The 27,606-nt window shown below is 49.7% G+C and overlaps 11 protein-coding genes across 11 annotated transcripts, besides 2 other annotated features; 7 read left to right on the plus strand and 4 right to left on the minus strand.

Annotated features, from left to right (window-relative positions):
* Positions 1–154: 154 nt before the first annotated feature.
* Positions 155–574: a mobile genetic element.
* Positions 575–1,409: 835 nt separating this feature from the next.
* On the plus strand, positions 1,410–2,182 carry NFIA_087220 (uncharacterized protein; the record flags this gene model as incomplete). The annotated part of the gene is made up of 2 exons (XM_001260662.1): positions 1,410–1,610; positions 1,760–2,182. 2 exons carry the CDS (start codon positions 1,410–1,412, stop codon positions 2,180–2,182), a joined length of 624 nt encoding a protein of 207 aa, XP_001260663.1.
* Positions 2,183–3,123: 941 nt separating this feature from the next.
* On the plus strand, positions 3,124–3,824 carry NFIA_087230 (uncharacterized protein; the record flags this gene model as incomplete). The annotated part of the gene is made up of 2 exons (XM_001260663.1): positions 3,124–3,381; positions 3,711–3,824. 2 exons carry the CDS (start codon positions 3,124–3,126, stop codon positions 3,822–3,824), a joined length of 372 nt encoding a protein of 123 aa, XP_001260664.1.
* Positions 3,825–7,295: 3,471 nt separating this feature from the next.
* On the plus strand, positions 7,296–8,592 carry NFIA_087240 (Mn(2+) transporter ATX2; the record flags this gene model as incomplete). Its single annotated transcript, XM_001260664.1, has 3 exons — positions 7,296–7,345; positions 7,415–8,350; positions 8,409–8,592. The coding sequence occupies 3 exons, from the start codon at positions 7,296–7,298 to the stop codon at positions 8,590–8,592; spliced, it is 1,170 nt and encodes a 389-aa protein (XP_001260665.1).
* Positions 8,593–9,871: 1,279 nt separating this feature from the next.
* Positions 9,872–9,898: a microsatellite.
* A 565-nt stretch (positions 9,899–10,463) lies between these two features.
* NFIA_087250 (F-box/WD repeat-containing protein) lies at positions 10,464–12,621 on the plus strand (the record flags this gene model as incomplete). The annotated part of the gene is made up of 4 exons (XM_001260665.1): positions 10,464–10,868; positions 10,939–11,549; positions 11,626–12,337; positions 12,394–12,621. 4 exons carry the CDS (start codon positions 10,464–10,466, stop codon positions 12,619–12,621), a joined length of 1,956 nt encoding a protein of 651 aa, XP_001260666.1.
* A 1,248-nt stretch (positions 12,622–13,869) lies between these two features.
* NFIA_087260 (putative C6 transcription factor) lies at positions 13,870–15,323 on the plus strand (the record flags this gene model as incomplete). The annotated part of the gene is made up of 2 exons (XM_001260666.1): positions 13,870–14,478; positions 14,532–15,323. 2 exons carry the CDS (start codon positions 13,870–13,872, stop codon positions 15,321–15,323), a joined length of 1,401 nt encoding a protein of 466 aa, XP_001260667.1.
* Positions 15,324–16,088: 765 nt separating this feature from the next.
* NFIA_087270 (putative mitochondrial phosphate transporter Pic2) lies at positions 16,089–17,260 on the plus strand (the record flags this gene model as incomplete). The annotated part of the gene is made up of 4 exons (XM_001260667.1): positions 16,089–16,179; positions 16,316–16,966; positions 17,018–17,141; positions 17,209–17,260. The coding sequence occupies 4 exons, from the start codon at positions 16,089–16,091 to the stop codon at positions 17,258–17,260; spliced, it is 918 nt and encodes a 305-aa protein (XP_001260668.1).
* Positions 17,261–17,857: 597 nt separating this feature from the next.
* On the plus strand, positions 17,858–18,689 carry NFIA_087280 (uncharacterized protein; the record flags this gene model as incomplete). The annotated part of the gene is made up of 2 exons (XM_001260668.1): positions 17,858–18,271; positions 18,342–18,689. 2 exons carry the CDS (start codon positions 17,858–17,860, stop codon positions 18,687–18,689), a joined length of 762 nt encoding a protein of 253 aa, XP_001260669.1.
* A 639-nt stretch (positions 18,690–19,328) lies between these two features.
* Positions 19,329–20,992, minus strand: NFIA_087290 (YagE family protein; the record flags this gene model as incomplete). The annotated part of the gene is made up of 2 exons (XM_001260669.1): positions 19,329–19,405; positions 19,462–20,992. 2 exons carry the CDS (start codon positions 20,990–20,992, stop codon positions 19,329–19,331), a joined length of 1,608 nt encoding a protein of 535 aa, XP_001260670.1.
* Positions 20,993–21,696: 704 nt separating this feature from the next.
* NFIA_087300 (uncharacterized protein) lies at positions 21,697–22,841 on the minus strand (the record flags this gene model as incomplete). The annotated part of the gene is made up of 2 exons (XM_001260670.1): positions 21,697–22,204; positions 22,261–22,841. The coding sequence occupies 2 exons, from the start codon at positions 22,839–22,841 to the stop codon at positions 21,697–21,699; spliced, it is 1,089 nt and encodes a 362-aa protein (XP_001260671.1).
* A 471-nt stretch (positions 22,842–23,312) lies between these two features.
* NFIA_087310 (CTD kinase subunit gamma) lies at positions 23,313–24,096 on the minus strand (the record flags this gene model as incomplete). The annotated part of the gene is made up of 2 exons (XM_001260671.1): positions 23,313–23,876; positions 23,938–24,096. The coding sequence occupies 2 exons, from the start codon at positions 24,094–24,096 to the stop codon at positions 23,313–23,315; spliced, it is 723 nt and encodes a 240-aa protein (XP_001260672.1).
* Positions 24,097–24,474: 378 nt separating this feature from the next.
* Positions 24,475–27,396, minus strand: NFIA_087320 (chloride channel protein; the record flags this gene model as incomplete). Its single annotated transcript, XM_001260672.1, has 6 exons — positions 24,475–25,925; positions 26,137–26,251; positions 26,308–26,460; positions 26,514–26,617; positions 26,673–27,205; positions 27,260–27,396. The coding sequence occupies 6 exons, from the start codon at positions 27,394–27,396 to the stop codon at positions 24,475–24,477; spliced, it is 2,493 nt and encodes an 830-aa protein (XP_001260673.1).
* Positions 27,397–27,606: the final 210 nt, after the last annotated feature.

Genomic DNA, 27,606 nt, shown 5'->3' on the forward strand with positions numbered 1-27,606 from the left:
GATAACTCCAGGTCTCGTGATGTCAGCTAATTAAATCTTGCTTCCATAGGTAGTGTATCACAACGCATTGTCTCACACGTTGCTCAGGTATCCTCGCTCAAGGCTGTGTTTATGGCAACGGGAACAATGCCTCCTGCTCAAACGTCAAATTGAGAGGCAATATCGCGACAGATTTCCGAGCTCTTTTAGCCAGTGAATCAGCTGCCACGTTCCCTGGGACCCTCTTGTGCCCTGGAACCCACCGCACCTCAAGCCGAATACCCAGTTTGTATAGCAGCAATGCCGCTTTGATGAATGACGATACTATGTTTTCCGCAATACTTGTTGCATAGGGAAACTTCGAAATCTCCATCAATGCTGCTTGAGAATCAGTGAAGATTGTCATTTTCCTCAAACAGTTGTGCTCTTGGGCAATCTCCGCAGCCACCTCGAGCGCCGCTTTGATAGCGAAGAGCTCGGCTAAGTTAGAGGAGTGGACTTTTGCCAGACCAAAAGCTCTAAACTTCCATTCTTTCTTGTTAGGCCATTTTTTGTACACCACAGCAGCCGCAGCAGACGTTCTTTTGGTTGGATCAGCTGAAGTATGGGGACGAGTCCTCGCAAAGGAGCTGTCAACCCAGAAAACACACGAGTCCTGAAATTCTCGTTCAGGCTGCAGCCCAGATGCTAATAGCGCATACTCTCGGGCGTATTCGCGCTCCCGTATCACGATATCCCCGCGAAAACTGCAATACAAGGGGACATACAGTTGGAGTCCTTCACCGTCTCTGAGATAGTTCTCATATTGGGCTGGTGGAGATGATTCTTGCTGAGCGGTAACCCGGCTAGGTTCATCTGGCTGACGGCCAGCGAGGGTTGCAGTCGCCAATTTAGCAAGAGCTTGAACTTGCTCGGTTTGTCGAACGATCCGAGTCAAGTACTGAGCTACTGATTCCATATTCAGAAGTTCAGCAGGTTCGTATGCGGGGTCGTTTCTTGAAGGAGAGGTAATGTAGTTCCAAGTTTGCTGCCTAAGTAATACTATTGGGGTGATACTATTCTGGTGACAGCGGATTAGGATTCAGCGAAGAGGATACCATGGTTAAATGCGCGGTGCAGCGATATTGTGCTGGTAACCATTGTATCATACAACCTCACTCAAATCTGTCTGTGCATCAGCCACCATTATCAGAGCAACGAAGGCCCTGAGAGTCTTGAATTGGAAAGGTCTCATTGTAAGCCGAGCTGCAACTGGATCTGCCGCAGATCTCTCCACACCTTCTCCGACTCCGATAACTGTCAAAAAATTATCTATATCACCATAACTCTTATATATACCCCTGAACTATAGAGTACATCGTCCAGATATCTTTCCCGTCTATCGTTATTGAATGTTGATCATAACTATCTATTCGATTCGCAACCAAAAGATGGCCGATTATCGAAGCATGCAGCCCAATCGGGGTACAAGCTACTCTGATTTAAGTGAGGCGACAAAAAATCTCACCCTTTCCGTGGAGATGCCCGGGGAAGTACGCTCCACACTGAACAGCTACGTGCCCTTGGATGCGGACGACGAGACCGTGAAGCTCCTCCGGGAAACGTTCAGGTACCTTCCATCAGGTGGTAGAGTTAACCTTGCCGAGGCACACTCAGGCTGGGGCGGGCAATAAGTTGCACCAACTTGCCCAGAGTATCGTTTCAGACCTTCTTAGATGTTTGGACGAACATTTTTCGTTATTTCCCGAGCGTTCGTTCCCAACTGAACTTCAATTACCAGGACATTAACTCCATGGTAAGTGTGATGACGCTCTCCCTACCTATGCACGCGCAATTTCGACGATTCAGTCTTGCACTCGAACAGACAACAGACACTATAAACCAATATCGTGTCAAGACCTACCGTGGTTTTGCAACAGCCCATCGAGCTGAGCTGCCAGCGAGTGGAACTATCAGCATGACAGCCCACGGTGGATCCCCATTGGCTTCACCTATTTTACTTCAAGTTCACTGTGCCATCGCGAACATACTCCATGCCACCGGCGAAGGTGCGAAGATCGCCCGAGTGCTAGGGGACTCTGATGCGACTGGTGGCCTCGCTAGCAACGGAATTGCCAATATCTCGCAGCTCTTATCTGTGACTAAGCTTGCATCGATGCCCCATTTGCGTCGCTTCGATGATATGGGCTCGACAGACGACTGAGACAACCGAATTTGACAGGCCGTCTTCACCGCACCGTCTTATGGAGATATTAGCTCTACTGAAGTGCATACTTGCCTACCGCATGACGTCGCCCCCATTGGAACCCTGATTCGCGATGACCACAACCGCCGCAGTAGGTGACTATTCAAATCATGCAAAAGACTTGATTCTTTGTCTTGGGTAGACTCAATGCATTGGTTGGAGAGGCAACATAACAGCCTGAAAATCTGTTAAACCGAGTTCTGCTGGAAAATGTCAACGAAATTACTCTCATCTTTGGAAGTTGGGCGAACCGAGTATTATTCACCGTACTAAATCCAAATCGGTGTATCTAAATCAGAGTAATGACAGTGAAAAAAGCAGAGTCAATTGCCTTGATCAGGGTGGGAACTACTGGCTTGTGAACTGCCCTGCTCTTCATCTCGCAGGGAGAACCTGATTGTGAATGTCTTCGACACCAGACCAGACCATTATCTAAGAGCGAGGCCTTGAGAATCTTGCATCATTCACTTTCTATGTTGAGTTGCAAGCATCCAACCGGACCTGCTCCAGCGCCGCAGATCTCTCCTCACATTCTCCATCTCAGATAACTGTCAAAAGGTTATAACACCGTAACTGTGATATGTAATCCCTAGACAGGAGTACATCGTCTGGACAGTCTAGCGGTATTGGATCCTGATAGAAGATGGCTGATGAAAGAGTCTTGCCGTCCAGTCCGGACCTAAGCGAGTTGATTGACCGCGACGAGATCATAAGTACCTAGAAACTGTCATTTTTACAGAGAGGTCAGCCGGTGTTCAGAACACCCTGAAGGGCTACTGTTCCATGGGTGAATGATGACACACACAGGCTCAAAGGAGCCAAGAAGGTCATCAAGGTAAGTCATGCAAATGTTTCCCTTCCGATATCATAATGGTTTATTGACGGTTCGGAACGAGGAAATGAATACCTGCAGGAAATTCTGCGCCGCTCGTCACTCTGAGCTTGGCTACCCTCAGCCTCCTGGGGTCGGGTTCACCGAAGATGAATGGCATCATTACCGCGGGCAGCGCCTGCTCAGTCTCCTTCCAGGAGACGATGGCTATGTGGCATGGATTGCTGCACAGAATGCATTCGTCGAGGGAACCCGTACTGCATTTACCCCCTGTTACGGAGGCGGAATCGACTGTGGAAGGCGCAGCTCGCTTGCGCGAGCTCAAGTACACCTTTCCCCTGGTTATGGAAGAAGTATAGGCGGTGGCCGTGTACAGTAACGGTGTTCTCTCAGTCAGGTCACGCTCAAGCTTCTTCATCGGGTGTTCAAGCATCATTGCAGGCCTTCTAAAACCCATGAAGGTGGCCGGGAATAAGACGGTCGAGGCCACTCCTTCGCCACGGATAGGGACCGAAGACTCCCTAGAGTGTCTTCCTAGTATCATGGATGCGTCAATGACACGTGAGGAGCTGACTCAAAAGCTATGCCCTAATCTCTCCCTCACATACTCCATCGGCGGTCGCATTTTATTCTGTTTGACGCTCACTTCGGTAGCCACCATTCCCCGACATTGCCCCCTTCTTTGGTGGGCAACGACTCAGACCTTTTGTCAGGGGCCGGCAGCGCCCTGTGCTCAAGTGGGAGCCTCCCAAGGGCCTTGAATGGTAAACGATCAATCTTGAAGGCCTCGCGGCTAATGACAATCAGGCTGGAGTCCACAAGTGGCACTGGACGGGGCGCTGGCAATCCTCAAATGGCCGGGATGCACCTGCAGTAGGCCGAAGCCCCGAAGCCCAACGCGGAAGATGTAGAAAATCAAGCCGGACCTGGCGGTAACGGGGGTCATGGTGAGCCTGCAGCTCCCGGTCAGACAAATTCGACCCCAGGGGCCCTGCAGACGAGCCAGCGTGACACTGAAGGGAGAGCTGGCGAGATGATGACAACAACCAACGGTTTACCATCGATATCGACCATTCGATAACCTTCATGCACTTCATCTACTATGACATTGACTGCACCTCACTCTACACCACGCAGACATGGCAAACAGAGCTCCTCGACCACACACGGGCAGAGCCCGGCTTGATTATGGCACCGCACATATCATTGCCTAACGGCCGCGAGAGGCTGCACTTGAGAGAGGCAGGGAGAAATGTGCCATATCCCGCGAATACGATGTTAACAAAGAGGATGAGTATCTTGATGAAGTGACTGCCGATTTGGAAGGGCATATATTCTGCCTTTGTAGCTAAATTCAAAAACGTCGAGCATCGGGACTCTAACGAGATGGATCCATTCTTTGTGAACTGCGTGATCGAACAAAAATGAATATGAGAAACAGCAGAAAATCGCTGTCTGGGAAAATATTCCTCGCTATTTGCCCGGCGTTCGTTCGAGGCTTGACTTCTATTACGAGTATTAACCGGGGGCAACTGACTTGCATTTGACACCGGCGACTGAGCAGGAGGGCCAGGCATTCAAACAAACCAGCGACGAGGGATATGTCAATCAGGCGCTGAGGCTTTCCTCAACGCGCTAGCTGTGAATATCCCTGACTCAGACTGTAATTGGCGTAGACGACGTCTTGCCTTCAAGGTTAACTTCAGTCAAGCCAGCATGGGAACCCATGCAGTAGCTATATGTATGGACTCAATCGGGTTGAAGAAGCATTCTTAATCGTGGAAATCAAGGCTCATATTCGGAAAAGAGACCTTACATGCAAGAAAATGCTGAGACGGTCACTTGGATACTCAAGGATAAGCGCAAGGGACACACAATGCCCATTAACAACTAGTAAGTTTATCATTCGTTTAGCATTGTCGGCTGGGTACTAATACTCTATGTTATTAAGACACCTTCTAGTCTCCCAAGATCGACATGAAATCTACCTTACCTAGGCATCATATGATGCATCCTATACCAAGTACCTTCAAGGAAGCACCTTTGGCAATGGTTTTTTAAAGAGGAAATCGGCCGTTTCAACACTCTAGATTATGACTACATGAGTCTACTTGCTTGATATATCGGACGTTCCTGTCTTCAGATCACCGAGCATATGTCATGATGCTACCACAATCTCTACACACACAAGTTGGACGAACCGACACTCCGCAATCTATACCTGAGTTGCGGAAGCCGCTGTCTCTGTTCTTGGACCATAATCATGCTCTCCAGTGGCAACATGCGAGCTTCCTCAATCCCGACAAACCCACAGATAGTGTACCGGAGAATCTCATTTGCCTCTCGTCAAAGCTCAATGGGTCGCTACCTGCATCATAGATGAAGAAGGGGATAGATAAGATTATCGTATCAGGGCCTCAAAGAGCTAATCAATACCATGCAGGGGCAACCTATCGATGCCTTCTTCTACAGGTCCCGAGTCTGTCAGTCAACATATGGCCAAGACTGAGGCAGGGTATTTGAAGAAAAAACGAATAGCGCAGAAGGGACTCAGAAAGAACTGTTTGTGGAAACTGTTGTCTCTGTTCTTCAGCAACAACGGTGTTCTTTGGTAGAAACCTGCGAGGGTTTCTAATGTCGACAAACCTTCAGGTTCACTGTGCGTTTGCTCACATAGTCCATGCTACCGGTGAGGGCGAGGAGATCGAACAAGTACTACACGACTATGACGCTACGGCCGGCCTTGAAGGCAACAGTAGCGGCGATCCATCCAGGAGAAGTTCTGGCGGCAGGATGACATTGAAAGCTTTGGGGCTAATGCAATCCCAAATGTTCCGGAACAGGAGCTAGAGGCACGCTACAATGTTGCTAGGACATCTGGAGCTGAGTAAATGCAGAATCACAGATGGCGATGGCGGGACGCATAGCGTAGGTATAGCATTTGGTGACCAGTGCCAGGCCGGATCTTCATCCACGCGGCTTCGTGTCCGAGAGAGTGTGGCTGCAGATCCCGGGGTAGCATCCACTGGGGCAGATCTGCGTCAGAGCCAGCTGTGTCCATCAACTTCAACAAATAATTGTGATGAAGCTTGCATTGTTGCCAGCGATCAAAGAGCACAGGATGAACTTGAAGCCCGCAAGGCCTGAGTCCAGTGATATCAAAAGAGGACCGCTTGTAACACACAGACAAGCTACCTGCCCGGTGAGTTGAAGGGAAACGGAACTGATGCTAAATGTCCTTCTTTCCCCTGCTTATCTTGTCTTCAATGTGCTTGGTCTGTTGGCGATAATTAAGTGGTACATGGGCTTTTTTGATGCCAACCTTGACTGGTCGACTGCCATGTATGGAGATGTGACCGAGGCAATGTCGAATCTAATAAATACATTTAATGAACATTAGGCAAGAGCATCATTCTCATCATAGAATTGCCGGGAATCAGAAGACGCAGAGACTATGATAGTGTGTCGTGCTGAATTTGAGGCTTCTTCATCAAATGTTTAGTAGACCGCTCAGTATGACCAATTCTTGGTCAAATGCTGATCAGGATTCAGGGCTTGGTCACGTCGGCTATCCTCATGCTATTCAGCCACTATTGAATAGCTGCGTTACCATACCAGCTCTGTGATATAGTAGCATTGAAATCGTACTAGAAGGTCCTGAGACTCAAAAACGAAGCCTTGGATCCTTAGGATTCGACGTCAGCACGTGCAAAGCTAGATGTCGATCCGCAATTATTACTGAGAAGAATTGAGGAACAAAGAACCAGCTGGTTGGCGAACTTAGATTCATGCCTTTCATCAAGAATTGACAGAAGCGGCATGTACCTGCTCGCCTATTATTTAGTCCCAAATTTGAAAAATCACTGCTATTGCTCGACTATCTACTCCGTGCGGAGTTTTAAGTCTCCTTGTTCCTGAAACATTTCCCTCTTCTGCTTTGTGGGTCTCTGGGACTGTTCCCTTTGCGGCGGATCACAATCTGCTTGGCCACGCCACGTTTAGTCGTCCGTCTGCGGTCTCTCCTTCATAATCCCAAACGGAGTAATTTCAGTATAGACTATCTACTCCTCAATCGGACTCGTTTATATTCTCATTCGAACACTTCTGTCAAGGCTCAGTCATAGCCTCAGTGCCTACTGACACCCAACCAGCGCAAGCTATTCGACCAATCGCGCAACTGACATCATGTTTGAGGTCCTATAAGGCGGAGACAGAAGCTCTTGGGACGAAAGGTTGACAATGGAGGGACTCTTCACTTTGCTCGCTTTGAGCATTGTGATGGCAATTACGTGAGCATTGAGATCATATTCGTCTTCTGGGAAAAATAGAAAACTAATGGATGTCTCGTCTTGATGTAGATCCTTCGTTGTTGGCTCATTACCGCTCGCCTTTACACTTTCCCCCTCGCAGTTGCGATTGATCTCTTCCCTTGGAATGGGAGTTTTGGTTGGGACATCTTTAATTGTTATCATTCCTGAGGGCGTGGAGACTCTTTACAGTGCGAACTCGCATAATGATCGAAAAGGTCTCAGCACTCGTTCAATGCCGGCCGTGGAATGGCAACACCGATCATTCCCGGATGTCGCTGCGGTCGATTTCTCCAACTCGAACAAGGAAGCAGATTCTACACTTCCACTCATACAGACAGTGGGCATTACGCGCGACGACCAGTCTAAATTGCTGCAGCGAGAGGACGAGGGTGATTCGAATAAGGATGAACACAATGGACATAAAGAAGAGAACTCTTCACATGCTTGGATTGGAGTTGCCCTGATCAGCGGTTTTATCCTGATGTACCTTATCGATAAACTACCCGATTTCGCAACGCCTTCAAAGCAACAAAGACCGCCCTACCACATTTCTCTGGACAATCTGGGGTCCGGATTGCGACGCAACCCCTCCCCCTCCAGAGAAGGAGGGTTGTTGGACGCCGGCAGTACCTCTAGTCGAAGCCATAGCTTTGCGACAACCACCGGTCTCGTCATCCATGCGGCAGCTGACGGCATTGCTCTGGGTGCATCTACCTCCGATACCGGTTTGAGTTTTATCATCTTCCTGGCTATTATGGTGCACAAAGCTCCTGCGTCCTTTGGTCTTACATCGGTGTTGCTCAAGCAGGGCGTGTCTAGTCGGACCGCGAGAGCGCATCTGGTGGTCTTCAGCCTGGCGGCTCCCTTTGGCGCATTGGCAACATTTCTCTTCGTGCGGATCGTGGGCTCGGGCTCTAGCAGTGACGAGGCAGCCACTTTGTGGAGGACTGGGATGCTGTTGCTATTCTCTGCTGGAACGTTTCTGTAGGTTTTCTTCTGGTCTCGCTGACTGCAAGAGACAATGGTGACTAACCGTCTTTAGTTACGTTGCCATGCATACAATGCAGGAGAACAGCCCGAACTCGGAGTTGCGCGAACTACCAATGAATGGATATGGCGAGTCCAGAGACATCCCTACTAAAGCCGACAAGTCCATGCGGGATCTGGTCGCTTCTGTCATCGGCATGATACTGCCGATGTTCTTGCAACTCGGTCATGCTCACTAACGTGGTTCTGCTTTGAACCCTCTTGCCTACTAATCCCTATGTCTGTGATCTAATTTGACTAGAAATCTGGCTCCGGTCTGGTTTCAGACTTGGGACTCCTCCGCGAGCCTAGAAGAATGAACTCATGGCGATCTTGAATATTATAGACTTTGCGCGTTCAAAGGAAGGATCCAAATGCTTCTCAAGAGCTATAGCGTCTTTTTAACCGTTACCCTGTCTTGTGCTATACCGGTACCTCATTCTACTGGAAGAGCTGTCGCTCTGCTCTGACTTACTGTATTATTCTAAATTTTATATGCGACTGTTGTTTGTGTGCTTGTGCCGGTTGAACTACTGTATAGTATAGCCTTGTGTTCAGCGCCTTCACATTGATGATGAAACCATTCGTCATGTCCGGACGATACCTGGGACATTTTGTTCCATGGTTTGAAGATATTGTTGTTTGCCAACCCAGGGTCTCGGGACAACCGTATCACTAAATCTGGGAATTTGAACGGCTAAAGAGTCCATGGATGAGATACGTATTTGGAGTGCTGATTCTGTTCGGCCCAGAATGTTGCAGATCCGAAGCGACTGATAAGATAATCGAATAGAGCCATCTGACACTCCATGGGGACATTAGTCAATTAAAGCAGATATAGCCAGGCATGTGGTGGCTGAAGTACGACTAATTCTGCAATTTTCTTCGCCTCCTTTGACGCCAGACTTGCGAGCTTGGAGGTTTGCCTGTGCCACTGCGCCAATACGAGGGGTTATTATACCTCTGGATTCTGCTCTTCAGCTAGCATACTAAGAAGTCTACTAGTGACGAGGGATCTGCGAAGGAAAAGATAACTCAGATGTACATATCTATATGATTTCTTGCTCACTGTGATTGTGTCTGTTGAGATTGCCCAGAGTTTGTCATTACCACTATTTTTTCGCCTTGTGGAACCTGGTATCCTCTTATCGTCAACTGTGGAGACAAGATGATCATCAGAAATCATATACCTCTGTTCAACATCATATCGTTTGAAAGCAGATGAAAATTGGTTGATTTTATTCGCCTACTACTGTCTCATACTGCAGACTTGACGTGTTTTTCTTTCCGACGCTGAGAGACCTAGCTTTTCCTGTGCCATATCAAGATCTGCGGAGAACTATCTACAAAGTACCTATTTCTCCCACGTCTAGACGGGAGTGGCCCAGATACCGCGTACCTAAGCCTCTAGGGTAATTGACTCCGGATTATGCTATTCATAAGGCCCGCACCTGACCCGGCAAGACGTCCACCACATGATCCAGACTCCAGACTCCAGACTCCAGACGCTACCTCACTGTCTCTCCTCCCGCCAGTCTTAGGACCGCTTGCTTGCCGTTTTGGTATACATTCGGCCTTCTTTTTCAGGCATCTGAATGGCGTCAAAGTAGCCGCTGTTGCTGGCTGTAGCTGACCTTCTCCCGTTTTCCTCCTCGAGTAATTTTTCCCAACTTCACTTTCTCAAAAGAAAAATAAAATAAAATACTCCCATTTCTTTTCAGTTTTTTTCCCTATCCCCCCTATTTCCTTCTTTCGTCAGAGCGCTTCCTCTAGCGCTCTCGCATCGGAGTCTATCCGTTTGTCATCATCTCACTTTCTCTTTCCTCACTCAATATCAGTCCTCGTTTGACCTCCTCACCACCTTTCTGTCTTACAATATTTGTTTTGCTCCCTCTCAAGAGAAGCGATACGTTCTCTATGATCGAAGTCGATCCTCAAAAGGCTTTTGCAAGTCCATATCGATAATCGTCGTTTGCCGTCGACACAAGTGCATGTTGTAACCGTCATACCATCCACGGCAGTTCGCGAACACACTCGTCGGGCGTCATTCATCGAACGGGTGGACAACGGGATGACTCCGCGTATTGTTTCTGAGCAGTTGGAGACTGCACATTCCAGATCATCTGCCGCACGGAATTCAGGCTCCCACTCGAGATCTCTGTCCTCCAACAAGACCGCTACTGCTATTCCTCCGAGTCTATTACCCTCCGCACCTGCGTCACCTCCGACTCCGGCCCCTAGCCCGACCCCTCACCAGAGACCTCCAACGTGGCAGTCTTCAGACGAGGACGATGATGCCTTTCTCCTGAATGCCAGGATACATTTTACTTCTTTGTCCAGCGCGAAGAAGCAGAGGTTTTTGGAGGGTGTACTCGGTCTGTGCGACAGTCAGCTTCTCAGCTTTGTGTCAAGTTATGTCACTCCACGGTTAAGGAAAGATCCTTTTCAAGTCTTCCCAACTGAACTTTGCTTGAGGGTAAGCTTTCCGTTGACGATCGCTTGACTTTGCCGGACAGAACTGACCTAAGCGCCCTTCATTACACTAGGTTCTCTCATTCATCGACGACCCGAAAACCTTGGCGAGAGCCTCTCAGGTTTCAAGACGTTGGCGTGACCTCCTGAGCGACGATATTACCTGGAAAAACCTCTGCGAGAAGCACGCTTATGCTTACCGGAGACCGTCGGGAGATTTCATTGACCCCTTCCACCTGCCTTCGGTTTCGAGCACACGCTCCCTGAACGGGCTGCAGAGGAAAGTCTCGGGTTTACATCCTTCAGATAATCCTTTCGATCTACCTCGCTCTGGCTCTGCGGACTGGCTCTCTTTAGCCTCACGGAAGCGACGGACTCGACCCTTGTCATATAGATCTCATTTCAAGCAAAAATACATGGTGGAGTCGGCTTGGAACAAAGGAGGCCGTTGCACCCAACGGCACATCACGCCAGATCAAGGTGTCGTCACGAGCTTGCATCTTACCTCAAAATATATCGTACTTGCGCTGGACAACGCCAAAATTCATGTATACGATACCGACGGGAACAATCAGAAAACATTACAAGGTCATGTCATGGGTGTTTGGGCCATGGTACCGTGGGACGACATTCTGGTGAGTGGCGGTTGCGACCGGGAGGTCAGAGTCTGGAACATGGCTACCGGGTAAGTGGTACCTGATGACGCTGTGGACGTCTCAGCTCGGCTTTTCTGGGAGGAAAATGGCTAACAGTGCCACCAGAGCTGGCATTTACCTTTTACGGGGCCACACATCGACTGTGCGTTGCTTGAAGATGTCCGATAAGAATACGGCCATCTCTGGATCAAGAGATACCACGCTGCGCATATGGGATTTGACAACAGGCACCTGTCGAAATGTCCTGGTCGGGCACCAGGCAAGCGTTCGGTGTCTGGCCATCCACGGGGATATCATTGTTTCTGGAAGCTACGATACTACCGCCCGAATTTGGAGCATATCAGAAGGACGGTGTCAACGAACACTGTCGGGCCATTTCAGTCAAATCTACGCGATTGCCTTTGACGGCAGGCGAATCGCTACCGGCAGTCTGGACACCAGTGTCCGAATCTGGGATCCGCACTCTGGTCAGTGTCATGCTATTCTTCAGGGACATACATCCCTTGTCGGGCAATTGCAGATGCGAGGCGACACTCTGGTTACTGGCGGATCTGATGGATCGGTGCGCGTTTGGTCATTGACGAAGATGGCACCTATCCATCGTCTGGCGGCTCATGACAATAGCGTGACCAGTCTTCAGTTCGATAGTTCGCGTATTGTCAGCGGTGGTAGCGATGGTCGCGTCAAGGTGTGGAGCTTACAAACAGGCCAACTCCTCAGAGAGTTGTCCACGCCTGCAGAGTCAGTTTGGAGAGTTGCATTTGAAGACGAAAAGGCGGTGATCCTGGCTAACCGGTCGGGTCGGACTGTTATGGAGGTGAGTGGCCCAACTAAAACCTCAGTATACATGTCTAACTTGATATAATTCCATAGGTGTGGACATTCTCCCCTCCAGAAGATGATGATGGTGGTGCTGTTGTGGAGAGTACCGCCAGCACTCCCGGATTACGCCCACGCCAACAAAGCAGCCAAGATGACCTCTCCTTGAATTGTTCGTCTCGTCCAGCTAGACACCGAACGCTCTTTTCAGATCCACCTCCGACCATGCCCTTGAACAATAATGATGACGACCACCTCATGCCGGATGCCCCTGCTTCGTGATTATTCTCCTGTCGTACTATTCGAGACTGAATAAGTTCATCGCGCCTCTATTCACCTCTATTCCGTGCACTATTTGATCCATTGAGAAGAGCATTGGACAATGTGCAATTTAAGTCTAATCTCACCGGTCGTCGATGATCGTCTGTCAGGCTTGCGAGCAGGGTGGTGGGCCACAATCTCGAGATCAGCTAACTTTTTGTCATCAAACCTTTTGCATAGATATTGGGTGTTGGATTGTCTTTTCGTTTCCATTCTTGTCATCCATACCAACTGGGAGTCAGCGGGTTTCGAATGGGAGTCAGCGGGTTTTGATACAGTACCTTCGACGTGGTTTAATTTTTCCTCGCCGGTTCGATGATACCCACCTCGGGAGGCGATGTATTTGCATCTAGGAATTTGGTTTCCATCTTGTGACGAGAAGTGGTCTCATAGTCGCGGTCTTCGTTGTCATGTTGTTACTGCTTCCGGCATATATACTTGCATATCAATAGGCATTATAGAACCAAGCTCTGTTCCTCTCATTTGATCCGCCGCACAGCTGGCTATCTTTTTCGTAAATAGCGGGAAATTGGCTACGAGCTGAGACACTGTTGAAACCCTTAAATGCTGTTGACCATGGATTCATGTGCCTTTATGCGTAACTGGGATGGGCAGTTATCCGAGGCAATGACTAATACACGACTCCATCCATGTCCCTGTCAGCCGGCAGGAGCCTCTGTCCAATCTTCCACGATTATCCATGAAACAAAGCAGGGGTGTCCCTACCAAGATTCTGTCTTGATATCTTGTTGTATTCATCTCTTGTCGTAGGTTCAGAAAGAAGCGCAGATACAAGGAACCTACAGCCGGCCGTCATCTTACTGGGTCACACCATCAACCATGTCCAGGCGGCAGGCAGACGGATTCAGTACATCTGCATCTTGGATTTGAAGCCACAACCATAACTAAAGTCACAACACATCATCTCCGATCTCTTCAGGCTCTCTGCCGTTCTGTAACTCTGCGAGTGATGTAAATATGGTATATGGAGGAAGACCGAGCACAGGTTGCTATCTTTGCCTTAAACGAAAAGTGCGGGTGAGTCAAAATCATCTTGCTTCCTGTCCTATCTTTAAGCTGTCGTGAGCTAATATATTCAAGTGCGATGAGGCGCTGCCAGAGTGCCGGAATTGCGTCGTCTATGGCCGGCCATGTCCGGGTTATCGGCCCGATACCATTTTCAGGGACGAGACGCAGAAGGTGCAGCGCATGGTGAAGAAACACCGGTCTGACAAGTCGACTTCTAGCGGCGCGGGAAAGATCCAGGCTACAACGCCGCGTACGGTTGACGACTCGGGACAGAAGTGTTCTCCTCTATTGACTCGTCAGATCGCCGACTCGACGTGGGAAGAGCGGGCGATTTGCTTCTTCTTCGACCAGTACACTTGCTCGAATGAGACGGGCGAGTGTATCAGCCACCTGGGGTTCCTGCCGTCGCTGTACGCTCTGTGCAGGGATGCCAGCGAGAAGGAGTGCTCCGCATCGTCATCGTCGCTGCGACTGGCGGTGGACGCGACGGCTCTTGTCACTCTTAGCAATGAGATCCGGGAACCCTCGTTGATTGTCAAGGCGCGGTATCTGTACGGTATGGCTCTGCAGCGCCTACGGCAGGCGCTGGAATCTCGGACACAAGCTGTCCGGGACGAGACGCTGGCGTCGGTGGTTCTGCTTTCCATATTTGAGGATATTACTGGGGAGCGCAATGGACTTGCGAGTTCGCATACGGTGGGGTTGGAGATCCTGATGAAACTGAGGGGTATGAGTCAGTTCGGCCACGCGCAGGGTCGAGATCTGTTCAACTTTGCCTATACGCATACGGTATGTTTTTGTCTCCGTTTGGGTATCTGCGGGTAGAGACTGACAAGCATCAGCATACCGAGTTCTTGGCCCTGGGCGACAAGCCTCGATTCAAGACTGATTGGATAGCTGGACTGCTGGACAGTGCGGATCCCGTGCACCGGCTGATGCTCCTCGCATCGAAAGTTAGCCAGATATTCCTTGAGAGTTCGTCCTTGCAGGCCTCGGCCGGAGCGGAGGATGTGGGCAGGCTGGTCTCGTGCATGGAAGACGCCAAATCGGTGGATTTGGAGTTCGCAGCGTGGAGTCAGGGTCTGCCCGATAACTGGCTCCCGCTCATCGTCTACTCGCGGACACACGAGTCTTTAATGACCTATCAGCAGATAACGATCGCAGCGATATGGAACTACTACCGTGCGGTTCGCATCATCCTACTCAAAGTCATACTTCGGCTCCGCGACCTTCTTGCATCGGCTGTTGGCGAATTCAGAGTGTACAGTGAGCTTCTTCAGGAGGAGCCGATGATTCTGGAGTCGATCCAGGAAATGATCACGGATGTGTGCCGGAGCATCCCCTTTGCTTTTGGACATGTTGATGCGATGGGCAATCCGATCCCGACCTCTTCGGAGGGGAAGCTGCACATTCGTGCTTTCCAGGGGTACAGTATGGTCTGGCCGTTGTGGTATATCTCATCGTGCGGCCTGGCAACTCCAGAACAGAGCCACCAGGTCCGAACCATTCTGGCCCGGGTAGGATCTACCCTGGGTATCAAACTGGCGTTGATACTAGCTGGGGAGGGGGAGGTCAATTACATAGCCCCTACCGCCCAAGGCGACACTATCGTCCGTGAAGCAACTGTGGTATAGCCATTGCCGTACTACTGTACCACTGCTCCACTGTAAGAGTTGTTGATGTGTTTGACGCAGTACATAGTCTTTTTATCAGTTGTCTATAAGCTACTCTTGTCATATATTTCTACTATACATAAATAACTTTCAAGGATCATATCCATCTCTTACCACGGGTACCTTCTGGTACCTTAATAGAGAGGTACAGCGTAGCAGTGAGTGACATAATGACGTCATTGATATAGATGTTCCTTCTGGAACATTTACGACATTCCTTGAGAATTACTGGTAGCTAGCAAATATTAATAGATACATGCATCAGCACTCGGACACAAAGAAAGATACCCCAGTAGGTCTGGATAAGCAGATGCGCGAATGCTATGCCGCATCACCATGTCATGGACAAGCAACATGCCATGCCGGTTAGCCGTTCGCATTATCCTTATCATCACATTATTATTGAAAAAGCGGAGAACTTAGGGCTGACAGTAACATCTCATAGCTCCCACTGGCTGACTCCAGTCCTGATTGAGAAATGCAAGTGGGTTGGAGACCTCGGGTCTGGCTAGGAACTGGGTCTCCGTCCTCTGACGACATCGGTCCTTGGGGTATAGATATGTGTGTGCTTCTGGCGGGTGTTGCTCTCTTTTGTCAGGTAGACTAATTTTATTGACTCTGCTTTTTGTGTATCTCCTTTTTGTTCTCTTTATTCAAAAGCGCATTGAATTGTCTGATCCTCTGCATCTTCGATTATATACATCGTAGAGAACTCGACGCAACATAATGACCTCGAAAGAGCGGCAGCTTCCATTCGGGAAGATCGAGCCCAATTCATCGAAATACTTTCTGAGTTGTACTCTGGGTGGAATTGTCGGTAAGATATTGCATCCAAGCTACAATGTGCTGGGAGTTATGCTGACGCAGTGGTTTTCTCATTTGAAGCATGTGGTAAGTGGTAGTGGATTCGAATTCTTGCTGGAATTCTCCCCGCTGATAATATATTCGATCAGGACCTACGCATACAGCAGTTACACCCCTCGACCTGGTCAAATGTCGTCGCCAGGTAGATCCCAGCATCTACACGTCCAATCTCTCCGCATGGCGCCAGATCTTCTCCAAGGAAGGCCTACGCGGCGTGTTCTTTGGTTGGTCACCTACCTTCATCGGATACTCGTTCCAGGGAGCAGGCAAATACGGTCTCTACGAGTACTTCAAATACCTGTACGGGGACCGCATGTTCCCCAACATGAACCGCACGGTGGTATTCCTAGGCGCGAGCGCATCAGCCGAGTTCTTCGCCGACATGGCCCTCTGCCCGTTCGAAGCGATCAAGGTGCGCATGCAGACAACTCTGCCGCCGTATGCGCATAACCTGCGCGAGGGATGGAGTAAAGTCGTGGCCAAGGAAGGGTTCGGGGGTCTGTACAAGGGGCTGTACCCGCTCTGGGCGCGGCAGATCCCCTACACCATGACCAAGTTTGCTACCTTTGAGGAGAGCGTGAACATGATCTACCGGACGCTGGGGAGGCCCAAGGAGAGCTTCAACGCGCTGCAGCAGACGGGCGTCAGTTTCCTGGGAGGCTATATTGCCGGTGTCTTTTGCGCTATCGTCAGTCATCCTGCCGATGTCATGGTTAGCAAGTTAAATGCCGATCGGAATGGTAAGTGTGCGTTCTCGAAAACCTTCTGTCGTTCTGCTAACAGGCTTGCAGCTGGCGAGTCGGCAATGGCGGCCGTGTCGCGGATTTACGGCAAGATCGGATTCTCGGGTCTCTGGAACGGCCTGCCAGTTCGGATCGTGATGCTTGGTACACTGACCGGCTTCCAATGGCTAATGTAAGTCGTGCTGTAGTCTATTGTCCTGATTGTCCTGTTGGTGCCCGTTCGCTGACATCGGAAACAGTTATGATTCTTTCAAGGTGTTCCTGGGACTCCCGACCACTGGTGGTCATTAAGGTGTTGGAGCTTTTATGACAGGCTGTTTGGCGTTATCGCATATGTAGTTTGATACAGTCTAGATGCAGGACTCGGAATCATTATTCTGTTGCTTTACGCAGTAGACTGACCGCCCTTGATAACCACCCGGCAGAATAATAGCCGCGAATCCTCCATTGTCGGAGCAGCGTCCTTGATGGCGATGTCTGGTATTGGCACAAAAGTCTTCAATTTCATTTCTCACATTAATTCTATATAATATAGTCTTTTTCCTTTGCACAGAAAGCATTGACTGAGTGACAGCCCTCGTGCCCGTTGCTGATGCTGATATCCGTCCAATCATCGTGGAAGGGATCGAATCATCACTTTCGCATCTCAAGACAATAAGATCGGCTTCTCTTTCTTCCTGCAGCTTCGACCCTTCCAACGTCAACAATAGCGAATCGACCATTGACAATAGCCATTTGGAGTGTTCATCCAACGCCTCGTTATAAACTCTCATCAACCTCCACAACCTTCATCCTCCGTTCTCAACCCTCGGCAAACCTCTAATTTTCCCTCTCAACCTCACGCGGATACAACCGACTGCCAGGAAGACTACGAAATAAAACACCACAATGGACACATCCACCAAGCCCTCCTCATCACTACCCTCCTCGAACCCCCCCAGCGTTGAAGGCGCCTACAAACGCAAATGCATCGCCCTAAAAAAACGCTTAAACGAGATCGAGGCCGAGAACGAGATGATGCGCATGCGCAACAAGCGCGGATGGCAATACATCCAGAAAATGCGGCTGGAGTCCTGTATCCTGCTCGAGCGCCTGGCCAAAGTCACCGGCATGGCCGAGGAGGCTCAGGCGGGCGTGAACCCCGAGCTGCGCGCCCGCGCGGCCGCCATGATGAGCAACGCCGGCGTTCTGAATGGGTTTCCCGGGGCGGTGGGCGCGGGCGTGGCGGCTGGTAGTGGTAGTAATGGGGCTGCGTATGTGGAGGATGAGACGGAGGGGAGCTCGGACGAGCAGCCTCCTACGGTGAGTTTTGGGTCTTTGGCTGCTGTTGAGCTTTCCCGGTGTGAGGGTTCTGACGAGATGAGATGAACAGCCTCAGGAACGCCCGTTGCGGGTGAAACGGTCTCGAAAGTCGAATATTGGCGATGTCGGCGATGTAGGACTGGATGATGAACCCTCGACCAGCGCCCCGCCTGAAGGTTCGACTGCTGGCTCAGCGGGCTTGCCGCGACTTGCGCCGGCCCCGACACAGGAGGAGATGACCTCCACGTTTCGCATTCGCACAGGCAGCAATGGCGCTATACACGAAGGAGAGAACAGTCATGCTACTAGTGAGCGTGGCAGTCAAGCTCCGGAGTCTGGAGCTGCAGATAGGGCAAAGGAGCTCTCGACGACACCGATGGATGTGGACAAGGCGCCGAAAGAGGAGAGCCAGGGATGATGAGTGGCTTTTTCGTTTCCTTTTCTTTCTTTTTTCGTTCTTCGCCTCTTCTAGATTAATCTCCCTTTTTCTTCTGTTTCATTTCGCATGCAGCTGTTCCCATATCGAAGGAGGGCCTATTCTACATTGTTTCCTCACAACGGGATGTTGACGCTCGTTGTAGCGCTTATGATCAGTGCCTGGATGCCTTTTTCCTATTTACTTGAAAATCAGACAAGGAGGTGCCTGGAGTTCGCAGCTAGACACGCATATGGAAGATAGTCTGGCCACACAGTGCGCCCCCGCTCTCGAACTACTCCCACGCCTCGTGCATATTGGGTAACAAATAAAACTCATGAAAACGATGCTTCATCATGGACGTCCCAGGGGACATGTTCAATATTAACAGCCTGTCTAATGGTACATACAAAGATGGTTGCCTCGATATAGGCAAGAAAGATGCAAGGGTCCCAACCGAAGATGACCAACTCCAGTCCCAGTCCTCAACTCCCGACGCAAAGACTTCCGTTGCTAAATATGGGCCGCAACTGATGCAGTGAGCTTGTGTAGATTGAGTGCAAAATGAAAATGAGTCGCGCACAATGTATAGATCAGTGAAAGGTCGATTGGGAATACTTTGGAGGAACACAAGATGAGCGTCTAATCAACTCCTGCGTACAAGTCGACCACGATGTTAATGGCCGCAACAAGGATTTCCGCCGCGATCAAGATGATGACTGTAATTGGTGAGCCAAACAGGAGTTGACACGACGGCTGGAAGTAAGGGACTTACCGATCCATTCAAGATACTCACCGTGGCGGTGAGTCAACTGATCCTTCAGCACTGCCAGAAGATCCGCAATGACGTCCAGTCGCTCTGTGAGAAGACTGACTCGTTGGTCCATCTCCAGATAGCTTCGGACAGCCTGGTAGACCGGCTCCAGCTGCGGCTCTGCCCACATCAGTTCCGGACTGTCGAGGACAGAGCCTTGTAAATGAATGTTTATTCGTAAGATGAACAGTTCTCCAATCTGCATGTTGATTTGTCTTCGCGTCATGTTGACACTGCCGGTTTGGGCAATTTGAGCCGGGAGTGGTGCGGTATTCGAGATGGTCTCCGAGACGAGATCCTCGAAGAGAGACGTTTTGACTGATTGAGACAATGCATGTGAGATGGCAAGTTTAATCATATGGTTTCGAGGATCACGGAGCGAGATAAAGTCGTTGTATATCCGTGCCTGGTACTCGCGAGCATAGTAGAAGTTGAAATTCTCAACCTGCGTGTCTTCGGGGCTCAGAATGGAGTTTGCAAATTTCGAAACATCAGATAGGAATCGTGATTCTTGCGCAGGTGACATGCCCCATATGACAACTGTCCCGTAATCGAAAAGAAAGACCTCCGGCGTGTGGATAGTAGTATCAAAGTCTGGCGTCTCGTCTGTCCGCTGTACTGCTACGGAGCTCTCGGTATGAGCGTCATGGTGCGATTGGTCATGCGATTCTCGCAGGTCAATGAGGTCTTCTCTGCGTGATTTCGCATTATCTTCAACCTCGACCGCACTGTCCGAATACCTGCGCTCGCCAGACGGCCGATCGGGACTTGACGAGATAGGGTGAAGCCCCAGCGCATTGTCCGACAAATTCCTAGGCGCTCTTTGTTTATCCTCATATAAGTAATCATAGGGAGAGTAAACGCATTCGTCATATAGCTTCGGGTTGGCTCCGCGGGTCTTTGACCGTGCTTTGAGAAACTTGATGACGCCTTCGAGTCTGTACGAATTGGCCGTACAATATGCCGTTACTCGTGGAAGTCGCTCCCTGTCTGCTTTCCCCAATCTGGCAGCGTGACTTCTTGCAGTCGGTTCTTTAATCCGAGTGATCTGCGAATACACATCACGCGGGAACTCGTCGTCCGCAATGTCCTCCTCGGCAGCTGTCACAGGATCCGGAAGCAGTTTTAATTTCTGTGCATTCTTCGTCGTTCGCTGGGGTCCGACCTTGGGTGCTGGTGGCATCGAAGGCACTGCCGTGCTGTAGGGAGCTCCATGGCTATTGCGGCGACGGAGCTTGCTGTTCAGGGCAGAAAGGCCGGTCGGTCTAGATTGATTGGACGGAGCGTTGGGAACAGACGATGCACCGGAGCTCAATGGCTTATAAGTGGGATCTGCAGCGGCAGTAGCATCATGGTATGTACTGACTGTGGCCAGTGGGTTGAATGTCACTGTCCGCGGCGGACGGCTTCCTCGTTGCTGTGACGTATTGGGGGATGCTGGCTGCTGTTGGTATTGGGGGAGTAGCGGGGTTGTCTCTGCTGCCGAAGTCATCCTGTTTTTTTGTTAAATAAAACAATCAAGAGACGTCTGTCATGGAAAGACAGATCAATGTCTGAAAAGAAGAAATAAAAGAGGAGAAAAGGTCTCTGTGGGCTAGCCGCAGAGATCAAAAGCCAAAGCCCAAAGCGGACGGATCGCAGAAAGCACGAAGCTTTGCACGTGCTCCCGCCAGACGCTGCCATCAGCCAGTTTTCGCCCATGAAGGTACTGCTTACATTCATTACTGCTATAGTGGTCCATATAAGGCATTTACTGCTTCATTATACACAATTTTATTCGGGTATCCAATGATTCAACCATAGAGCTATTTTCCAGCATCGGCCGGACAGATGAGAGTCCATTTCCATGTTGTACAATGCTGGAGCTGTGACCTTGAACTGGGTGTTTACGGCAACCATCAAGCAATTGTACAGCTAGAGCTTTCAGAGGCGTTTCATCCCCCTGGTCCGGTGATGCTTAAGCGTTATAGACCTTATTAAGAGTGGTAAATACCGCGGACTTCAAGCGGAGTCAGCTTCAGCTCTGTCGCCTGTCGAGAACGGCGCAAGCCACTCAATAGCCCGTAGCTGATGTATGATGTATAATGACGAGCAAATGCCAGTCATTATTCCAAGCCGATCTCAACCTGCATCAAGACTCCATAAACACCTTGTCGCCGGGTTCAAAAATACGCAGAAACCGATAGACTAGACTTCTTATCTGCGAACAAACCCTGAAGGGCCACCTGCGGTTCTTCTAAGACCATTGACAGTGGCGGTACTGCGAGCTCTGTTGAGCCAATTCTGCTTGGCATTGCGTCCAGTCTTTGAGGCTTTGGGCGGCAGGGTTGTCTTGGCCTTCTTGGTCGGGTTCTCATCTAACACACGGATGGTAACATCGCCCAGCTTGACATCCTTGGGGCGTTTCTCTGTAGCATCGAGAAATTTCAACTTGTTTGGCTTCTTATGCGAAACATTAAGCTCCTCTAAGGGAGGCGTTGGAGGTCTGGCGACAGGAGCTGCATTGAGAATCTCATCCGGCAGGAGAGCTGGGAGGGCTGATCGGCGGGCATCTTGTGTGGTACTACCTCGCAGTGTCTCCGTGCTTTCTGAAAGCTGGTCATCAGCAGAACCGGCTGCTAATTTGGTCACCTCCTTTTGTTTCGCTTGCTGTTTGCGGAGTTCATCCAGTTGTTTTCTCTTCTCCTTTCTCAGCTGTTCCTCACTGTAGATTCGAGTTAGAGATAAAAGGATTTTTTTAGAGGTAGTGGAGATACTAACATTTGTCTTGCTCGTTCTTGCTTTTTAGCTTCCAGTCTGATCTTGGACATCTGAGCCGAATTGTCAATCGCTTCAGGAGCTTCGTCATCATCACTGCTGTCTTCATTGTCCTGCTCCTTCTGCTGAGGCTCTGGCGCCTCGGTCTCCATCTCCACCGGCAGTTCAGGCTCTTCGCTGTCGAATCTGAAGTGTTTCGTCTTAGAAGCAGGCGCCTGTGCCTCTGATCGTTTCGAATCTGACTCAACCATGGCGCTCTCAGTCGACAATTCCCTCTCCGGCTCTTCAGCAGCCTCTAGACTGCTTCTCTTTCTCCGTTTGTTGTGCTGTGACTCGGGTTTTCCAGCGCTTGTAGATTCGGGCTTGCGCTTCCCATTTGCGGAGGTCGAGACGCCCTTGCTATCCCCAGAAGCTGTCGACAATGTCTCGAGATTCCTCCTTCTCGTTGCCGTCACCATTTTTGCTTTGCGGCCAATTGGACTTGTTGACGTTGTCGAGGTTGTATTGCTGTTGTCGAGTTTGGTTTCGTCGACTTCTTGCCGTGCAAATAGACCTTTTGCTGCTGTGACAATGTGAGAAAACATAGAGAATCCACCGATCCCACTATGAATTCTAAACAATTGAAAATTGTGAGACGTTAATTTTGCGCTCGGCGACGAGCAGATAAGCTTCTTGAAGAAATTCAACTGATAAAATCTGTCGGTGCAATTTTGATCCGAAGGCGGGACTGTAGTGCCAAGAATCCCATCCTGTGGGTTTCCACTCACTGACATTACCAGAGGACGTGACATAGAGCAGTGCAACAGATCTGAACAAGAATTGGGAAGCCCGGCTCCAATATTAGGTAGTAATGCAGTTTGCTTTAACTCCCTAAAATTTAGGAAGCCTCGAAATTCACTTGAACAGGTATCTTTTATCGTACAACCAACTCCGCCTGTAAATATAAGCATCAAGCCCGGGATATATAGCTGCAAATTCCCTAACACCTTTTCCAACCCATTAGATGCAACAAGAAGGCAGCGATAATAGCCAGCCCCAAATCTAAGACTCTCTTATCATTGAGCAGCAACCATTTGATTGCGCTCCATGAGTTCCTCCTGCGCCCCCAGGAAGTCATCCTCACCTATATCACTGACTTCATCCCAGAACTTGCCATGTTCGTCACCATCATCCCCACTGACCGTCCACATACTCTCGCGCAGCCTTTTATTCCGTTCACGGTCTTCTTCAATCCGTTGCTCGATCTGCCTCTTGTCCACGCGCATCCCACTCGGCCTGGAGCCTCGTGGCGTTCCACCTTTCGCTTTGGAACCATTGTCGACCTCCTCCTCAGCATCCAAGTCGAGATGTGCCACCTGGGCCTCCCGCTCCTTGAGCCCGGCATCAATCTCAGCTACCGTTTCGGCTGAGAGAATATCTTTACTCTGGAGACCGTTGAGAACACGCCGGACGTGCTTGATGTTTGCAGCTCCTGATCCATCAGGTGGTACAACGGCATCAACGACGCGTAGAATATCCCTTTGCATCATCCGGACATAGGGTGTATGGTTTTCCTTAGTGGCCATTTCGCAGAATTGCTCGATGAAGTACATGATGTTGGCTCGATTATTCATGTTGTTCTAGAAAGGTTCGTGTCAGAAGTTAGAGTAGTCTCCTGCACGGCAGCAGAGACATACTTACCCTTTCAAGTTGTTCCAGGATACAGGAATGGAGATCCTCATCCATGTCGCGGTATTTCAACGCATAATGCGCTGCCTTCTGTGACGAGGTCACGGAGGCATTAAGATGCTGTAGCTGCGCAGTGAAGCGCATGCGAACCTCGAAGGGATCGGCCATCATGGTTGCGGTTCTGGAGTTTTTAGAAAGTTCAACTAGTCCGATTGCCTCGAAAAGTAATCAGTCTGCGATAAGACATAGCTGAATCCCAGCAAGATATTCGGTTGCAGGCGGTGGTCTTGTTCTGCCGGCAGAAAATGTGGGGTGATCGTCATGGGATCTGCGATATAAAGCAGCATTACCAGCATTACCAGCGGCTCCCCCAAGACAAGACTACGTATCATAAGGTCACATAGATGAAGATGTTCTACTGAAGGTATATTGAAGAGATTGAGCGACAGCACTCATCAGTTGCGTCACATTCCAAACCAAAGCAAATATCCAAAAAACCTCCTCTACAAGGGTATATATTTCGCTAAGTCCACTCCACTCCGCAAATATCTAAAGTGAAGGACGTCTATCCAGGGAACTGGCAAAACTCGTTCCGTCATCACTTTCAAGGAGACCAACGCCCTCGGCCGTATTTCTTTGCCTGAATGAATCAGTGTCTAGGACTTTAACCCTGCTGGATTCTGCACCATCAATGATAGACCAAACGTCCTTCTTAGTGAGTAGGCCTTGGAGGACACCCTTGTTTGCAAAGAGGACGTAGCGGAGACCCAATCTCTGGAACATGCGTCGTACTATCAAGAAAGTCGTCCCACTGTTAAGTGTAATAGGCGTTTGATCCATCCAGGGCCGAAGATCGAGGGTTTCAGTCGGGTCTGCAAACGGCTGATGGGCGAAGAAGACCTGCGTCGAGCCAGGCAAGTCGCGATCTGCACGAGATGAGGAATACTTCAATGCATACGATAGTTCGTTGCGTGAGATATAGCCCAGCAGAAGAGGATTCGATGAATCGGTCACGACAGGGAATCCGCGATATGAGGTGGCCATGAGAAGGTTGCGGAGGCTATCGATAGTATGTCCATTGGCAACGATGACTGTGAGATCCTCGACCCTTGTCATGACTCTATGAGCAGGTAAATCGGGGGAAGTAGTGTCGTCACGATGGTCAAGGAAGGGATATTCCTTGAGATGGATCCAAGACTCGTAGATACCACGTTTGCCGAAAATATCACCGCACCATTTGGACAACATAACGGCAATCATGATAGGAATGACATATGTCAAGGCACCTGTGAGCTCGAACATGATCACAACAATTGACACTGTCATCCGTGTTGCGCCACCTAAAGCTGAAGCTGCTCCGACGATTGCATATATTCCCGGTGTCACACAGGGAACATCTGGCTCGCAGCTGCTGAAGAAGAAAAAATTTGGATAGGCATTTTGCCACATCTTAAACATCGTTCCAAATGCACGGCCGTACAAGGCACCAATGGCAACGGAAGGAAGAATGATACCGGCAGGTATGTCCAATCCAAACGTAAATGAGGCGAGAAAGAAGCCAAGAAGGGCGGCCATAAGCAAAAGTGTTATTGTACCAGCAGATGCAGCACCAGTCTTGCAAAGACCGAACAGATCATCGGATCCCGTGCCACATTCGGCAAACAGCGAGTGGACAAGCTCGGAATTTTGCGCCCTCATGAAGATATTTGGAAAGTTGATCAGAGCAGATAGAAGAGCAATGACCGTAACTTCTAATATTGGGCGAGACCAAGTTCGGGATCGTCGCCATTTCGCAACTTTCATGTTCAAGCGGATCAGAAATGCCCCGTACAGACCACCAAGGATACCCAGGAGGATGAAAGGCATCATTTCGAAGCGATGCCATCCACGTGTATACTTAACTTCGTAGAGCACAATGTTTCCTGTTCGAAAAGGGTTAAGCGCTTGAAGAGTGACAGCAGCAACCATTGCACAGACAAAACTCTGCCACATGGTTTTATCTGGAAAGTAGTACGACAATTGCTATCCTTCGTTAGACGAGGCGATATGGGAATATAAATCCGAGAGGCATACCTCGAGACTGAATAAAACACCTCCAATGGGTGCACCGAACGCGACAGATATTCCTGCAGCTGCGGCTGCGGAGAGCACTTCACGTTTTCTCGCTATATCACTTAGTATGACCCGCTGAATGCCGGCTTGACCACATACCCTCGTTATGGTTCAAACTATCGAAGAACTTCATCATGACGTTGGCGCAACAGCATGCAACATGCACCAGAGGACCTTCTTTACCTAGCCACATCCCCGAAGCAACTGCCAGACACTTTTTCTCGATAAGCATCCAAGAAGCAGGACATAGAGAATGCACAGGACACCTACTAAGCCTAGAGATTTGATCGCGAGCGTCCAGGGTCCCATAAAATGCCTAATGACGAAGCCACCAAGGACTGTCTTAATTTCTGGAATACCACTGTGTCTTGCATATATTGCGTATGTTCTGACCAGAAAACTCGCGCAGACAGCGAAGACCACCTATCGTTTGTCAGTAAGCGTTTCAGAACAAGTAGAAAAAGAGTCTTTCTTACAGAGTAGAGGACGTAGAATATATATTCTACCGTATAGCCTCCGCTGGAAGAACGGACTCCAAGAGCTCTACGCCAGGGTGTCCAATCCAAGCAATCAGATATGTCTGATGGAATGCCGCGTCAGTTGCAGACGAGCACTGCTGAGGACGAACACCTTACCGTCATGACCCCAGCAACAAAAATTTCGATTCAGATAGAACTTGCCGCCTCCTGATCCATTCTTGCAATAGCCCGTTTTCAGATCTCCGAGCCAGTCGCTTGTGATGTCGATGCATGCCGCAATAATTCCAACGAGAACGCCTGTCGCTATCAAAACCACCCATACGTTACTGGCCTCCAACAGCCTGCGGGCATATCCTGAAAGACCCGGCGCGCTAGAGTAGAGCAGCCTCTTTCTTTGTCGCTCTTTTGTATATTCAAAGATCCAATCGATGGCTGTAAAATCGTCGTAGCCTACTCGACGCCCTGGGCCTTCCACATACCAATCCAAGAACCCTCCGTCTTTTGGTGCGTTAAGATTTCCGTTCCCATTTCGCGCTCTCAGCTGGGTCAAGGACGAATCAACCTCCGGCGTCTGCTCGTTCGTTGTGTTCGTCGCCCGGAAAGGGATTGTAGATTCGGGTTCATCACTGAAAAACAGGCGTGAAAAACTGAACTTCGCAGGTTGTTTTTGCTTGCGTTTGAAAGAAATTCTACAAACCCGGTCAGTCAGAATATGCGCAGGGTTGAAGAGGCCTAAGACTCACGGTTCAGTTAGGCCTCCAGCCAGCGATTCATTTGAAGGATTCTGGTGGGTATCGTTATCTAGGTTCGACGACCGGTCGTAAACCTGCGCAGATGAAGACGGTCTTCCGGCTTCTGACCCTGAAATCGTTGTTGACATGACGGATCACGGAAGCATATCATGTCAACATCGCAGCTGTACCACTGCCCCTATCAGGAATTGAGCAATCAGAATCTCGCGTCGCGATCAAACATGTCCTCGATATCGGAGATGTGGCGCAGACTCCGCAAGGCCAAAGGCGGTGAACACAGCTTCGGAGACATAGGAAAACAAAGAATTTGACCTTTGATTACAAGCTTCATACCCACC

This window comes from Aspergillus fischeri, genomic scaffold (assembly GCF_000149645.3).
Source record: "Aspergillus fischeri NRRL 181 1099437636264 genomic scaffold, whole genome shotgun sequence".
NCBI classification, from domain to species: Eukaryota; Fungi; Ascomycota; class Eurotiomycetes; order Eurotiales; family Aspergillaceae; genus Aspergillus; species Aspergillus fischeri.